The sequence below is a fragment of the Macaca fascicularis genome, chromosome 2, assembly GCF_037993035.2.
Source record: "Macaca fascicularis isolate 582-1 chromosome 2, T2T-MFA8v1.1".
Lineage (NCBI taxonomy): Eukaryota > Metazoa > Chordata > Mammalia > Primates > Cercopithecidae > Macaca > Macaca fascicularis.
This window is the reverse complement of record NC_088376.1, coordinates 85,888,501-85,904,013: the sequence shown is the minus strand read 5'-3', so window position 1 is coordinate 85,904,013 and position 15,513 is coordinate 85,888,501. Positions and strand designations below refer to the sequence as shown.

At 32.0% G+C, this 15,513-nt stretch overlaps 1 protein-coding gene across 31 annotated transcripts in view; it reads right to left on the bottom strand.

The window, feature by feature from the left end:
• Positions 1–2,255: 2,255 nt before the first annotated feature.
• Positions 2,256–15,513, bottom strand: part of NLGN1 (neuroligin 1) — a 916,720-nt gene continuing 903,462 nt past the window's right edge. For 20 of the 31 annotated variants that reach the window (XM_045385080.3, XM_074031418.1, XM_045385077.3 and 17 more), the window contains one exon: positions 12,659–15,269. In XM_045385080.3, coding sequence (XP_045241015.2) covers positions 14,447–15,269 — 823 coding nt within the window. In that variant the 3' untranslated portion in view covers positions 12,659–14,446. Of the gene's footprint in view, positions 15,270–15,513 lie in introns of all 31 variants that reach the window. The other 11 variants (XM_005546411.5, XM_045385085.3, XM_045385087.3 and 8 more) reach the window with 1 other exon arrangement.

The following is a 15,513-nucleotide window of genomic DNA, read 5'->3' as shown; positions in this document are numbered from 1 at the left end:
CACTGTGTAGTATTCGTGTAGAACGGCAACTTAATATAGACTTAAGATATGAACATTTGTTAAATATACTTGACCACCAACTAAAGGGTTTCTTCGTATACACTCTTGCTTACATGGTACCCAATTAACCTTTTCTCACTTTTCAAAACATGCATAGCTTTATGTCATAAGCTCATTTATCTTTGCTAAAAGCCTTCATAGGAATCTGAACAAAAATAGTTTCTGTTAAATAGTCAACTCTAATGTGGAGCTTTTTATTGCATTTTTAACATTTTTTTCTTGTTCCTAAGCCCTTTAATGATTAGAGTAAAAATGTAGATAAATAATTCATATAGCAGAGTGTAAGCTCCAAGAGCCAGTCTCAAAAAATGATGACCAGAAAACCACAGATGCAGTAGCAATCTTGGACAATGGATGAAGAAATGATGCAAAAAACTTAAATTAGAACTTTCTAAGCAACCAAAAAAAAAAAAAAAAAAAAAAAAGAATCAGAGGACTGCTTATTCTATTACTCTACAAGCTGGGAAGAAACCCAAAACCACCAAGTAGGGTATTTTTAAAATGCCAAGACAACTACTATAGTCTTTAATAGTATGTTACTTGGTGGAAATCACTGGCAATCTTACAGCAGCATCTATGAGACATTTGGTTTAGGTCTGTGACTCCAGGTGCAGGTGAAGGTATACCTCTGTTGTTGCCCGTTTCTGACTCCAACCTAGATCAACACACTTACCCATCATAGTTCTTTCATTTCCATTGATTTTCTTTTGATCATAGGGCTGAGAAAATTCTTAAGCTATTTTAGTGTTGAGTTTTTAAAATATGGTCTGTTGATGTAAATGTATGTACAGATTGTTATTGTTTAAGTGAGAGAGCCTTCCTTTCACTGGTTGGGTCATTTTCCTTTTTGGGATAGTGTTTGGAATTGGGAGTCACATACTAGGAGGGCAGGTCTTAGTTGTAAGCATGTAAGAAGACACTTAGAAGTAGTAATAAACCTTGTGTGGCTTGGCTAGCATCTTGCTCTTCTACAGTCTTACAGATTTCAGTAGCTGAAAATAAAAAGTCCTCAACTTTACAATAAAACACAATCCACTTAATTCAGGTCTGAATTGTATTCAAACCTTATCTGGGAAAAAATAAACCTAAATCCCTTTCTTACTGGTTATGTCAATATACATTTTAGATGGATCAAAGATTTAACTATAAACAATGAGGCTGTCCATACAGAAAAAAAGATGAATGAATTAAACGTTGAAACGGGGAAGGTCTTTGTATGCAAGAAACAAAACTCAGAAAACACAAAGCAAACACTGATATATTTCAATAATTGAACACAAGAAAAAATTTTCTGCCTAGCACAAAATAACATAAAATTCAAAGAAAAGTTGAGCAAAATTATTTGCAACACACATGACCAAAAGTACTGATTTTATTTATCTATAGAGAACTCTTATAATTTCATAAGAGATTAATAAACAAATAGAAAAAATATACAAAGTAAAGGAATACATCTAATATAAAAAAGAAATACAATGACTTATAAGCATAAGAAAAGATGTTTTACCTCAGTTTAAACATGCAAATTAATACAATAATGATATTACATTTATATTGAAATGGAAAATATAAAAAATTGATAACCACAGTTTTGATTAGAGAGTAGGGAAATAGATACTTTAATACACTGTTTGTGGAATGTAAATTTGAATAACACCTTTTTAAATCAATTAGGAAATCAGTAGAAAAAAAAACCTTAAAATACACTTTTTCCAAACTTTGTTTGTAAGAATTATCTGTACTTACATTCGTGTGCACAAATATATATTCAAAGATTACATTCCATTTCTTGTAGTACTTTCTGTTTTTCTCTGCATTAATAATTTTGATTTTGTGGTGTAGTTTCTACATTCTTTCCAAATTTAACAAAAAAAATGTAAAATCTATACAAATAACACTTTTTTCACTGATGAAACATGTCAGTTTTAATTTTGTTGTATAGATATTCTTTCTACAACTCCCCAGCTTCATACTCTGAGCTGTTCTCCAGTCTCCTGAGCAGTGATCCTGGTTTTTTATTTCCTCTCTCCCCTGAATGTATGCCTTTGTGGACTGATACAGTGAACTTACATTTTGTTTGAATATAAAATTCTATATATTGATCATAATTCTTTCTTGAAAATATTATGCAATGTCTTCTAGCTTCCAGAGCCGACATTGAGAATTCCTTTTGTTCCTCTGAGGAAGCTTTGAAATTTTTCCTTTTTTCTGATGCCGTGACATTTTGTGATGGTGTGCTTTCACGGGTGGTTTTTCCATCCATTATACGGGGCAGTTTGTAGGCCCTTTCAATTAGTAAACTCATGTTCTTTAAGTCCGAAACATTTTCATGTATTATTTATTTTATTACAATCCTATTTATTTTATTGTAAAATATAATCCAGGTACAGAAAAACATCATGAAATAAATGTTTGGTTTAAAACATCATCATAAGGAAAATGCTCAGGTAAAAAACACCCAGATTAAGAAATAGCACTTTGCAAGCCACTGCAAAAAAAATCCCTCCACATGGACCATCTCAATCACAGCTTATTTCCTTTGTTATCAATCAACACTATTTTAGATTACTGCATCTTGCTGTCCTTTATAATTTTATCACCGAGTCGTACTTCCTGAAGCAGAAATTGTTTTAAAAGTATTTGCAAGTTTTTAAAAATCTACGTATTTTCTCTGTATTTTTTTTTTCAATTTATTTACTGAGGAAACAAGAAAATTTAATTGGGAAAATTTTAAATAGTGTGAATTGTCTGATTTCATATCTATGGTATAATTTAGCATGCTTCTTTGATGTACTTCCTGAACCTATATATTTTCTGACAGTTGAACCTAGAGACTTCATCATATACAGGTTTGGTTTTGACTGCAAGCCTTTTCAAAGGTAATCTTGTGTATATCTATCCAGGAGGCACATGATGACTGACTCATTATTTCTAATTTTGTGATGTTTAATACCTAGATCCACTGATTTATTGGAAGCAATAAAACAAGTGACAACTGAAATTCTAATACAATAATTCCCTTCTTTTGTTAGCTGAGATACTTCTACGAAGAGTGAATTCTCATCTACCATTTGGCTACCTTGATGTACAGTTGGTGGAGGAATGGCAGGACAAAATATTTAACTGTTCTTTTTACTTATGAGTTTTCAAAACAATGAATTATTTTCCAGTTATCTGCCATAGGTGGTAGATGTTTTCTTTTTAATTATTATTCACTTTAGAATTTAAACTCGATTTGTTTTCAATTAATTGAAATTATCCTTATTGATGTTCAAATTGTCTTATCTTTAGATAGTGAGATCATCTTTGTATTGGTTCCGATGTCCTTTAGATATATTCCTAGAAGTCTTTGACAAGATATTCCAGGTTCACCTTCTACAGTTTGTTCCCCAGACCTCTCTTTCTATGTGTGTTTGTGTGCGTGGTGAATTTTTTAAAGTAGGAAATGTTCTTTTAAGACCACAATCTGGTCCTTAGGGATACTCATTGCTACTGGCTTGATCATAGTTTGCATAACATTTTTTAACGTGTTCATTCTGACAGTTGCACTTTAAAATTGAAACCACAAGATGGGTTTTTACTTAACCTCTTCTACTCTGATTCAGAATATCCTTTCTTCCACATTAAGAGTGCTGGTTCTCAAAGACAGTGCAGTTGATAGAATTAGCATATCACAATATCCCTCTGCTATATTCTGTTACACAGAAAGCAGTTTCAGAGTAGCAAGAGCACTGCTACCACTGTAAATATGATTATTGAACATAATGAAAATTTTTACCCATGATTTTTGTATTATCTTTATATTTCTTATAGCTGTACTGTGTCTTCATTGTCAGAGCATGCAACCAGCTTACCCTGTACTCCACCATATAGCCCTCATTTAGTCTTAGCTCTCTGGTATTTAGTGCCCATTATCAGTCCTTATGTCACCCTTCTGTTTGTCTACAGGTCTTTTTCTGGTAAACTTCTCAGGAGGTGTTCATGGTAACAGTATTCCCTAAGTTCTTGAATGCCAGTAACAGTTTGTCCATGCCCTTCGTACTTGTAGGAAAGTTAGTTTATGACTGAATATAAAAATAACTTGCTTACATTCTAACTTCTTATCTTTCGCATGTTACTTTAATTTTTACTGGTATAAAGCATTGTTTCTGAAGTCTGATGATGATCTAATTATATAACAAAAGAGTCTTCATTTTAAGAGATTTGGTGATTTTAGCTAGATGTGAATGCTTGTATTATTTCTTTGATAGTCAATAATCTTGTTAACATATGTCTTGATGTTGGTCATTTTTGATCAGTTATTGCAGATATTCAGTGTGCTTTTTGAAAATGTGACAACAAATCTTTTTCTGTTGTATTGTAAAAGTGTCTTTGAATATAGCTTTCATTGTATTTGTTGTGTTCTCCTTGTTTTGGTTTTCTTTTTTGAAGGTTTCATATACATGTATATTGAATCTCCTTTTTCTATCTTCATATCACTTATGCTTGATTTTTTCTTATTTCTCCCTTCCTCTCCCTCTCAGCTCACATCCTCCATTCCTTCCTTTTTGAAACTTTTTAGATTTTTTCGACTGTTTACTATTTATTCCTATTTCTTTTTGAATATTTTTCTGTCTCTTAAAGCATTCTTTGGTCTGCATTTCTTTTAATTTAGTCTTGATTTTAAAAATTATTTTTTCTTTTATTTATAATTCTTTCTTGAGTTATATTAAAGCATCTCTTAACTTTTCTAATTCTGACTTATGTTGTTATTTCATAGGTTGTATTATATTCTTAATGTTTTCAGTTTATCTAATTTCTATCTCTCAAAAACTTATTAGAATTTCTTACCTGCTATCTCTTTTTCTATTCCTTTTTGTTCTGATAAGTTTATATATTTTTTAGTCCTCTCCTTACATTTTGTGGAAATTAACAACAGGGAAAAAAACACACATGTCTTTTATTCCCAGTATTTAATCAGCTCTATTTTCCTTGTGAATTTGTCCTTTCCTTATTTAAACTACAGGAATTTTCTATCCACTCATATTAATTAATCTTTCATTGCTGATATGTGTTGCAAATACTTACTTTCAATATGTGCTTATCATCAGTTTTTTAAAAATCTTGTTATCTGATGTTTTGACAGTTTAATTTTAACTTGTTATTCTTTTTCTTTATTGTTTATGTTGTTTTATGTCTTGTTAATAAATTCTTCCCTACTTCAAGGACATGACAATGTTTTCCTATGCATTCTGAAACATTTAAAATGTGCTTTTATGTTTATATTTTTAATTTGTCTGGGATTGATTTTTGTGTGTAGTATGACATAGGGATGTTTTCTCTATGGGTAGGGATAGCCATTGTTAGCTGAGGCATCTCTCCTTTCTCTTGATTTGTATTTCCCTTTATATGCCATGTTCCTCTTTCTTCATAGATCTGTTTATGGGTTCACTGTTATCCTACACTGGTCTGTCTCTGAACTGATGTAACACTCTTTTGATTACAATAGTTTTATAGTAAATAATGAAATATGGTAGACAAAGTATTTGCTGCTTATTCGTTCGATTCAAAATAATCTTGGCTATTCCTGACCCTTACTCACCTAAAGTGTGTAAACAAACAGTGTTGAAATTTTGATTAGAATAGCCTTGAATGTAAGGAGAAATTTGAAACTTATTTTTATTTTCTTCTGTTTTGTCCTTAGAGCTGACATATAGTGTCCTCACATGGAACATTTCCAGATAAATTTTAAAAAAGAATATGTATGTATGTGTGTATATATATATGTGAATATATGTGTGTGTGTATATATATCAATATATATATAATGCCCCCCACATACATACACAGAAAATACACCTTTACACGTTTACACATGAATGACATATTTGTAGAGATTTATATACAAATTGGTGATAGTCAATGTCTTTGGGGAAAAAGACTAAGGGATTAGAATCTGTAGTAAAAGAGATGTCTACTTTTCACTTTAAAATATTTTGTTTTATCTTATGTATGTATTACTTTTTCATACAAGGAATCCCACTTTAAGACCACACTTGACTGGCCTAAATCCACATCTTAATTATGATAGGTGATTGGTGTGAGAATGATTTTTCTACATCTTCTAACATTTAATACAACGCACCGGGAACCCAGAAGTTCCCAAATGTAAAGTTTAGAGTAATTATCCAAGTTTTCTTACTAAAGATGACTATGATGTCAGGCAAATATTTCACATGGAAAAAAATATATCCTGCAAATGTATCTGATAGCGTATTTTGTGCTGTGTGTGTAGAAGAGAGGAAGAGTAATCAGTTGACTGCTAGTAATGTGAGAACAGGGACCACATTTTATTCACTTTTCTATCATTGACAACTAGCTCAGTAACATACATAATAGATGCTTAATAATAATCTTTTAAACAATGAATTAGTGAATAAGCACATCAACAGGTATTAAAGATATTTTGAGAGTGGTATGTAGGAGTTTGTTGTGGGGTGCGATACAGAACCTGGAACATAAAAGGGCTTAGTAATTGTCACCTTTGCTTTTGTCAGTACTTTACACACTATCTCTATTACTATTATTCCAGAGATTTATCCTCAACCTGATTCTGCTGGTATTTTTTTTGTTAGTGATTGGTTGAAGATAGAAGTTTATCACCTTTGTTGATTTCATTACTCTGAGGTGGATAGATAGGTCTCCATAGGCTGTAGTGCTGTACCTAATGAGGTAGAATTTAATAGTGTTTAATATCTTGAACATACAATAAAACTCAAATGATCAAGGGCAGTAGAAAGACAGAATTTGCTTAACAATAGTGCATGTAGAATTTTTAAAGTTTTAGTAGAAAGTACATCTCAATCTGAATTATCAGTATGCTATGGCCAACAAAGAATGTAATAGTATTGCAAGTTAAATTAAAATAAATATAGCTTGTGTAATGAGGAAGTTGATAGTGGAACTCTATTAGGCAGTGATGAACTATACGTAAGTGTTTATTATGGTCAATCCTAGACATTAAACTTTCCAAGAAACTTAGGCTTGGGAGCAAATTTGGAGAACAGTGATTAGAATTGTGAAAAGACTGCACTATTTTGTATTGCAAGTGGGATTTTTTGCTTTGAGGAGAAAATAACTCATGGAAGATATGAAAGCTATCTTTAAATATTTGAGAGCAATTCAGGTGATGAAGACTGTATGACCATAAAAAGAAAACAATGGAGCAATAAATCAATATAAAAAGATATCTCAAATAGTCCAAAATGTAGCCAGCTGTTTTAGAATTCAGACCCATGGCAGTGTTCAATGGCAGACTTCACCATTACATGTTGAGGTTGTGGCAAAGGGTTAAGGAACCACTTATGGGGCTGGATCAGATGAGATTTATGCTGGAAATTTCATATTCCATGAAATTTGAATTGGCATACTGTAGCATGACTTCAGATAGGGCTGTATTTATTATTTGGAAAGATGGCTGCCAAATACCTTAACTGGTGAACTGACTCAATAGAATTCAACTAACATTTTTTTTGAACTCAAGAAATGTTGATTTGTGTTTACTGTTTTGAGACATGTAAAATAGACAAAACGAGGAATTGTACAATGATTTGCTACAGAGTATAGCATAGAAAGTGGTCTAAATCAGTCCAAATGTTTGAACCTATTCCAAACTTGACAATGGTTGTATGTTAGTAAGTCATAGAATTGGCCACGTGTTTAATACCCATTATGTTGCCTGACACATAGTAGACACCATTTGTTGAAAGAAGAAATGACTAATTTCTTTCACTGCTTGATTGATGTTCACTAGTTTCTAACCTGCCTGAGGAAGAGAGGAAGCCAATTCCCAAGGCACCAGTTAGTCAGATCCCCTTTTAAGACTTTCAGCACAACTTTACCTCCTTGGAGAAGAGGCCATAACTAGTAATAGGATAGGCCATGGAAATAGGAGCCACAGTAACTGGTAAGAAGATCTCCTGTAGTGCAGAGGAAGGCAGCTCTGAGAACAAAGTTGAGTATTTTCAGGGGAGATAGAAATGTTTTAACTAGATAGTCAATCAACTCTCCAAAATTGAGACAGTACTTCAAATTAGAGCATTCTCACATGAACATTCACAGAGTATATTTGAAACTTTTTTTGAACTCAGAAATAACATCCTGCAAACCATAAGGAAATATAAAACTAGTGAAAATGTAATCATATCAAACAACATCAAATTTTACAAAACATCAAAACCTGTTTATGGAAAGTGAAATTGTTAGAATATGTTTTTTAACTGTTTAATTTATTTGGTGCCCATGGCCATATGTGGCCACAGAGACTTGTAAAGCAATGCTAATTCTTTTATTTAGCCACTGGAAACATTTTTCTTTAGGCTATGTATGAGGAAATTCTATGATGTCCTCTTTGCTGTATTCTTAACTTGGGCTATATAAAGATGAGAGATGATCTTACTTCACACAGTCTTCCTACCAAGATCATTACTGATTAGATAGTATAGAACCATAAACATTTCAGTATAGGTTTTATTTTTATTTGTTTCTGGTGACATGATTTGATCAAGACTTGGATCAAGAATTAAATTTATGATATCTTCCTAGATATTATTAATTTTGTTCTCTAAGAATAATAGATTTATGATTTAAAGAGATTTATTTAAATTCCTTTTCTCTTCTTTTTAAAAAACTGTCACACATCTCTATTTAAAACACTGTTTGGATGCAAAAAGTCATTAATTCAAAATTGAGAAGTTTTTCTTCTTTTTTTCTCTCTCACTTCCTCCTTTTTTCCATTCTTTTCTTTCTCCTTCTCCCACTTTCCCTCTCTCTTTTCTGAAAAATTGTGTCCAAGCTTCCCAAATCTATTCTCTAAATTCTTGCCTTGCATTCACCAAGAGGTGAAAAGATCAAAAAATATCATTGTTTCTATCAAGTGAGAACTGTCAGGTGTGGGTAAGCAATACAAAGATTTTTGTAAGAAAACACTTATCTTAGTAATGTTTTTCTGTGAGGCAAACAGAGAAGAAATTATTTCTGAGTTTAAAAATAGTCAACACAACTTGGAAAACATGGTAATATTTATTCATGATAATAAACATGTTTTTAATGAAAGACATAGATGTCCAAACACAAACTGAATCATGACAACCCAATGGTCTTTTTCACAAAAACCGTGACATATGTCCCATTAATTTGCTAAATGATATGAATGCAGAGAAAGGATGAATCAAAACCACTAAAATCCTTTTAAACACACCATCTAGTTTAGATGTCAACTCTGAAAATGGCATTCAAAAATGGTCCCTCTGTTTTACATTTATCTGCTGAGTTTTTGTTACTGTACCCTTACCAATTTCTTAAAAGCTTTAATTGTTATCATTCATTTCAACTCAAAACTGCTAGCAATTTGGTTTGACTTTCCATAGAGGACTAAATTCAGTCACATTAATATATATGTAGGTAGTTATACAATGTCATTTGTAAGTATATGGGTCTGAAAGGGTCATTATAAATGTTATATAAACCATATAGTATATAGGGTATATATACTATGTGGTGTATGTAACAGCTGACTAGAAAAAAAATATATACCTATCTACTATATGATTATCTCTAATAGCTTCAGACTTCTTTTAAATTAAACTTAATATTTGGAACATTTTTAAAGTTTGTTAGAGATTTAAATTTTTATTCTTAAGTACCATCAAGCCAGATGCCTATATAATTGTCACTTTCAAAAATTTACCTCAATCTTTCCCAGAAGCCATTTAGATCCATCTGATATTATTTTAAAAATCAAATTAAACATAAAAATGTCTAAATAAACTTGTCTTATTGGTAATTTATAATATAGTCTTCCTATTGTACTCTTTAAATTGAATTATCAGAATCTGAAAATTTTAAAAAAAGCTAAGTTTTATAAATAAAATCTCAGGAGGAAAAGGCACTTAAGCCCTGCACGTGGTTATTCCTGTCTGCATTCTCCACAACCCTTATCAAATGGAATTGATTTCTGGCCTGCATACAAATACAGCAAAGTGCCAGAATAAAGTCAAATCAGAATGCTTATGAAAAAGAATCAAGTTGGTCACCAAATGTTTCACATCAGTAGGAAATTTCTTTAGAGACTTCTGATGGCAATTTGAAGGGTATGTTGCTATCAGATCAAGTGCAGGAGAGGTATAAGGCTACTGGAGAAATTCCCTTAGTTTATTGACCAGAAAGCTAAAACATTTGTCGTAACGGGAAAGCTTGACAAGATAATTAAATGAATGATAACAAAATCTCAGCAGGGAAGTGCCCATTAATTGAATGTGTTTGGAAGCATGTTTTCACAAGTATAACCAAATTATCTAATTCCCATTCACATTAAAAAGTGATAGTCTATACCAACTAATTACTGGAAATGAAGGAAAAGGCCAGTACTTTGAACCAATAACACAGAAGAAAACAAAATTACTAACATCAAAAGGCTGCCATATTTGATAGCTTCTTAAGAATTCAGTTCATCATTTCACCCTTTGAAAGTATTTCAGTGAAACTCGCTAAAGAAAAGAATCCCAGTAACTTCTATGTGGTAGTGTCTTTAAAGCTGGAACACATTTCTCACATTCTTTGTATCCTTTTTTGATATTAATATGTGTGTCAGGATGAGTGTGCCAAGAGGTGAAAAAACTGTTGTTATAGATATAACAATTTAGTTTCAGCACTTCACTTCTGTAAGAAAATTAGTGCCATCTGTTTTCCTTTTTAGTGCTACATATAGTTGATAATTTTTTAAAAATGTTGTTGCTGTTTTCATGTACAGATCAGGAAGTCTGAAATAAAGCATCATTTTGGTCAACTTTTATATTTGAAATAAGGAATAAAATAATATATATTCAGATTTTCTGCTTTGAGTTGCCAGCAAGATGTCTCCAAATTGGATATTTTTAATGCTTTAGCAAATTATTTTCCAATTTGCATAAAGTTAGTAATAAACTTTGTTATATATCTGTGGTAGCCAATTAGATTCTGTTTATAGTCAACATGTTCAATAAAGATTTAAGACTATGAAATCTGTCACTTTTATTTTTCTAAACCCATACTCTAAAACATTAATCTGTTGGTAAACATTTGGCAAAAATTTTATATAACAGCAAAACAATGAAATGAAGTTCACTTTAGTGTAATTTTTATATAAATTATAAGCAGCTTTGCCTAATTTTTAATCGGAGCCAGGAGAATCTGAATTAACAAATAATGACAAAAATATTATTTTAATTTTTTACTTACATTGTTTTTCAAAGAAAATTATTATCTAAATAAACACATTTTCAACATACTTTCTAAAATTTAGTAACAGTATTTATTTTCCTTGCATATAAAAATTATGTTTCAGCTTTAAAAACAGTTCTTAATGTTCTGTGTAATTGTGGAACATCCTTTTTCATTCAGAAAACTAGAGACTGGAAATTATAAAAGTAGCAACTAACACTCATTCACAATGACTTTATCACGTGACTGGTGAACAGCTATTAAACCTAGGCTGCTTTATCTTCCATAAAGTTATTCTACCCTAATTTAGAGAAAATAATAGGGCTATATTTTGTTTTCCAAAATCATTTTCCTAAATTAATATAAAGAGGATGACAGTTATGCTATATATAGGTAGATTGATAAATGCAGAGCAATAGATTGGTAGATAGCTATAAATATGGCCATCGTTAAAACACAATATTTAATAGAATGTTTGGTTTTGCCAAATGAAGCAATGCATACAAAAGTATTCATTCATATCTTATTTTGCTGTCATTTCTATTCTGTTCTAGTGTTTTGTTTAATTAATACAGTAAAATACAGTGTTCCAATTAAACAATACTTCAGATGCTAAACAATTATTTCTATTTGTGTACACTGGCAGTTCACAGTTTAAAAGCATAACCACCTCAGTCAAAAACTGCATGTAGATCACTCTGGATTTTGAAGACTTTTGCTTCTAACAGAGATTTTTTTTTTTTTTAAATTATGGAGGAATACATACATTTCATTGATAGATAACAATTGGGAGGGGGATTATAATCAAATAAATTCCTTGAAATAGATTTTTATCTTTTAGTGCCAGTTTAATATCTTGCTCAGCACGTTTACATTCTCTTAGCATGGCAACTTTCTATTCATTACTTTATGGTAGTTTAATCACCCCCATTTTATGATCTTAGCTATTTGTATTCCATGAAATATTGCACATTTCTTTTCAATAGACCCTTTCCTTGATGACCAGAAGTGGAACTTATGTTTCTAACTGAAAACAATTGACACTTTATTTCTACAACATCTGTACCTAAGAGATATTTAACAACACAAAGCTAATCTTTCTTTTTTTCATGAATTTCTGGAGCTTTTAAATTCATAACATTAAAGTTTTATGAGTTTCATCTTAGATGAGACTTGCCTTTAAATACATGTTTGTGTTTTCTGTGGAAGTTACCTATGTGTCTTCAAAAACCCGACTGGTCTAATCTAGAAAAATTACTCTTTGAGACAGTCATGTTTCTTTGTTTTTCTTTTCCTTTTTTTCTTTTTCTTTTCTTTTCTTTTTTTTTTTTTTAGAAAAAAGAAAGACAAAACAGCAATAAACATTTTAGCTCTTTAATGAGCAAAGATCATGTTTCTTAGCATTGGACTAATAGTCATTATCCAGATTATCTTTATTTCACACAATGACCAGTGACATGGCCAAGATGTACAAAGTTGGTTCCATCAAGTAGTATACAATTTTTTTTGTATAATAATCTTTCATTCTTGAAAAAGAGTAACTGAAAAGAAAGGTTTCTGTTACTGCAGTTAGTTTGTCAGAGAAAGTTCTTTGCATTATCTTATAAACTATCAAAATTGCTAGTCATCTGAAAAAATGTAAAAAAAAAATCACATAACTTTAGTCTAATAGAAATATAGTACAGGTAAGAGAGAAAGTATTTATCAGGATGTGCTCTTTAAGTCCATCTCATTTTTTTTAAATATAAATGTACATCTGATTACATATACAAACATTTGGAAAGGTCTGTGATATACTGTTACTGGTAAACAACAGGGGGATGAAGAGTTTCCTGTGGTCTGAGAATATTCATTTAAAATCACACGTATGTGTAAGACTAAAATCCTCCAGGTGTTGACTCTCCTAGGTTCTGTATCTACGTTGCACTCTACTGAGATTGCGTGAGTAAATTCCAGTGAATGAACCTCAGTGAGAAAGATAAGTGATGTAAAGAGGGACATAACTTTATAATGAATTGTTATTAGTAAACGTTTTGTCATGCAGCATAAGTAAATCAATGAACTCAGAACTATAATCAGAGTGTTAATACTGGGGCATCCTCATATCATGAAAGACTGTTGCAAGTAACTCTTTGGACACACTTCACCTTACCAAAAGGAACAAAATACAGAGTAACAAAAAAAAACCACAGCAACTTATAGATCCTGTACCACATGTCCAATTAGGGTTATAGTTCTATAAATTATCTAGATGAGAATGAAAAGAACATTGAAAACAGGGAATTTTTTTTTCTGGGATTCATATCAGCGAGTATTCACCACTATACCTATAGTTTCTTCAAATACCTTTAATAACTAATTCCTTCTATATTGAAACTACTGTGAATTATTTTATTGTAATTACTTTTGCCCCTTAAAATCTTTAGGTTCTGCCAATTGATGGAGGAAGCTTCTATTAAAAACTCCAATGGGATGAGAAGAATTTTAATTACGGCTTAATCAGCAGCACAGCCACCAAGCATATAAATTATCATGCACATCGTGCTAAAAATATCCAGTTTCCTTTATCCCCACAACTTTATACTGACAGCACTTATGTGATAATGTTGTACCTGCCAGTCCTTAAACTTCTTTGTTTTACTGGCAAATTTCAGCATGAGCCTTTGCTAAGGCCATTAACAGCATTGACGCTTTGTGTACTTATCCAAATATGTAAATATGGTCTACACAATAAAACGGCTCCAAATAAAAACTGGTGAAAATTATCTGACATTCCATTGGTGTGTCCCTTGTGCATATTCATAGTTTTTTTATTTTTATTTTTTATATTTCAGACATAGTTCTTTCCTGTTTGGTGTTCCACATGCCTAATTCCATTATGTAACTTAAATCTTCAAAAAATTAATTCTTGAATGTGAATGAAAAAGTATCATTCGGCACAATTGCTTCAAGCAATTGAAATTTGTTTTTAAAGTTGATTTGTATATACACAATTCATTTTTTTCAAAACCCCCAAAGTTCTTGATATGTATATTCACATAACATTCCTCCTTATTTAAATAGTAAGTCTTGTAGGTTGAAAGCCAAGGAATCTTCAGTAATCGTTTACTGCAATCCACCAAAAAAATAGTTTGTTTCTGTTATCTGGCTATACCCTGGTTGTTGAATGTGAATGGGGGTGGGGATGGGGATGGGGCAGAGTATTGTTCTGTCCTCCGGTAAATGTGTTGAATGTGTGTAAGGGCTGAATCCCTGGTATGGTGTTGGGAATCATTGTAATGGTGTTGGGTGTCATTAAGGGAACATCATCAGGTGACCTCCTCATAGCTAGTGTGTAATCTGGGGGACAGGCGGTCCGAAGAACCACCTCATGTGGATGGATGGACTCACATTCATGATCCAAATCAGTGTGCTTCATTTGGAGGGACATGATTTCTTCTTCTTGTGCATGGGTTAGATCATTGGTAGTAGTGCGCTGAGGGCTGCATCTCCTGTGAACATCATGTCTCCTCTTATCCTTTTTGTAGTACAGGGCTGCAAAGGCCAAGATGTTCAGAAACAGCAGTGATGCTCCAACTGCAATAGTGACACTCAGCTCTGTTGAGTAGTCCCTTTGATCCACTGAAAATGGACTTGGTTGTTGTTTGGGATCATCCTGCTTGGCAGTGGGAAAGGCTGACGTGACAGGTACAGAATTTTTTCTCGTAGGTCTGAAAGTGATGTCAGTTGATGGCACTTTAGTTGTTGTAGAGGTATACTGAGAAATGTCATTGAGATTATGCAGATGAGGTACCAACTCCAACCAGAGGTTCACCTTATTGGCTCTGTAATGTTCTTTAACTCTTGGTTTTAATCCAATATGGAGATAAAGTTGGTCTTTCTGGGAATATCTGGTCCATGCTACTTCTTCAAAACGGTTGGGTTTGGTATGAATGAATTTCGTGTCTTGAGGGACTGGTTGATTTGGGTCACTAAAAAGGAAAAGATAAAGTTATTTTGTTTTTTACTTAAAATCACACTACTTTAACATATAATAATTAAAGAGATGACTCAGCAATGCTTTAGATTGTTTTTTAAATTAACTTGGGTCAATTTAGAAATATAAATCTCCTAGCAGGCAGATTGTTCGATGAATAATAATGTAAGGCAATAAGTCTCACATTCTTGTTCTCTCTGCCTATCCTGAGATGGGCTACTATCTACCCAAAGATTTTA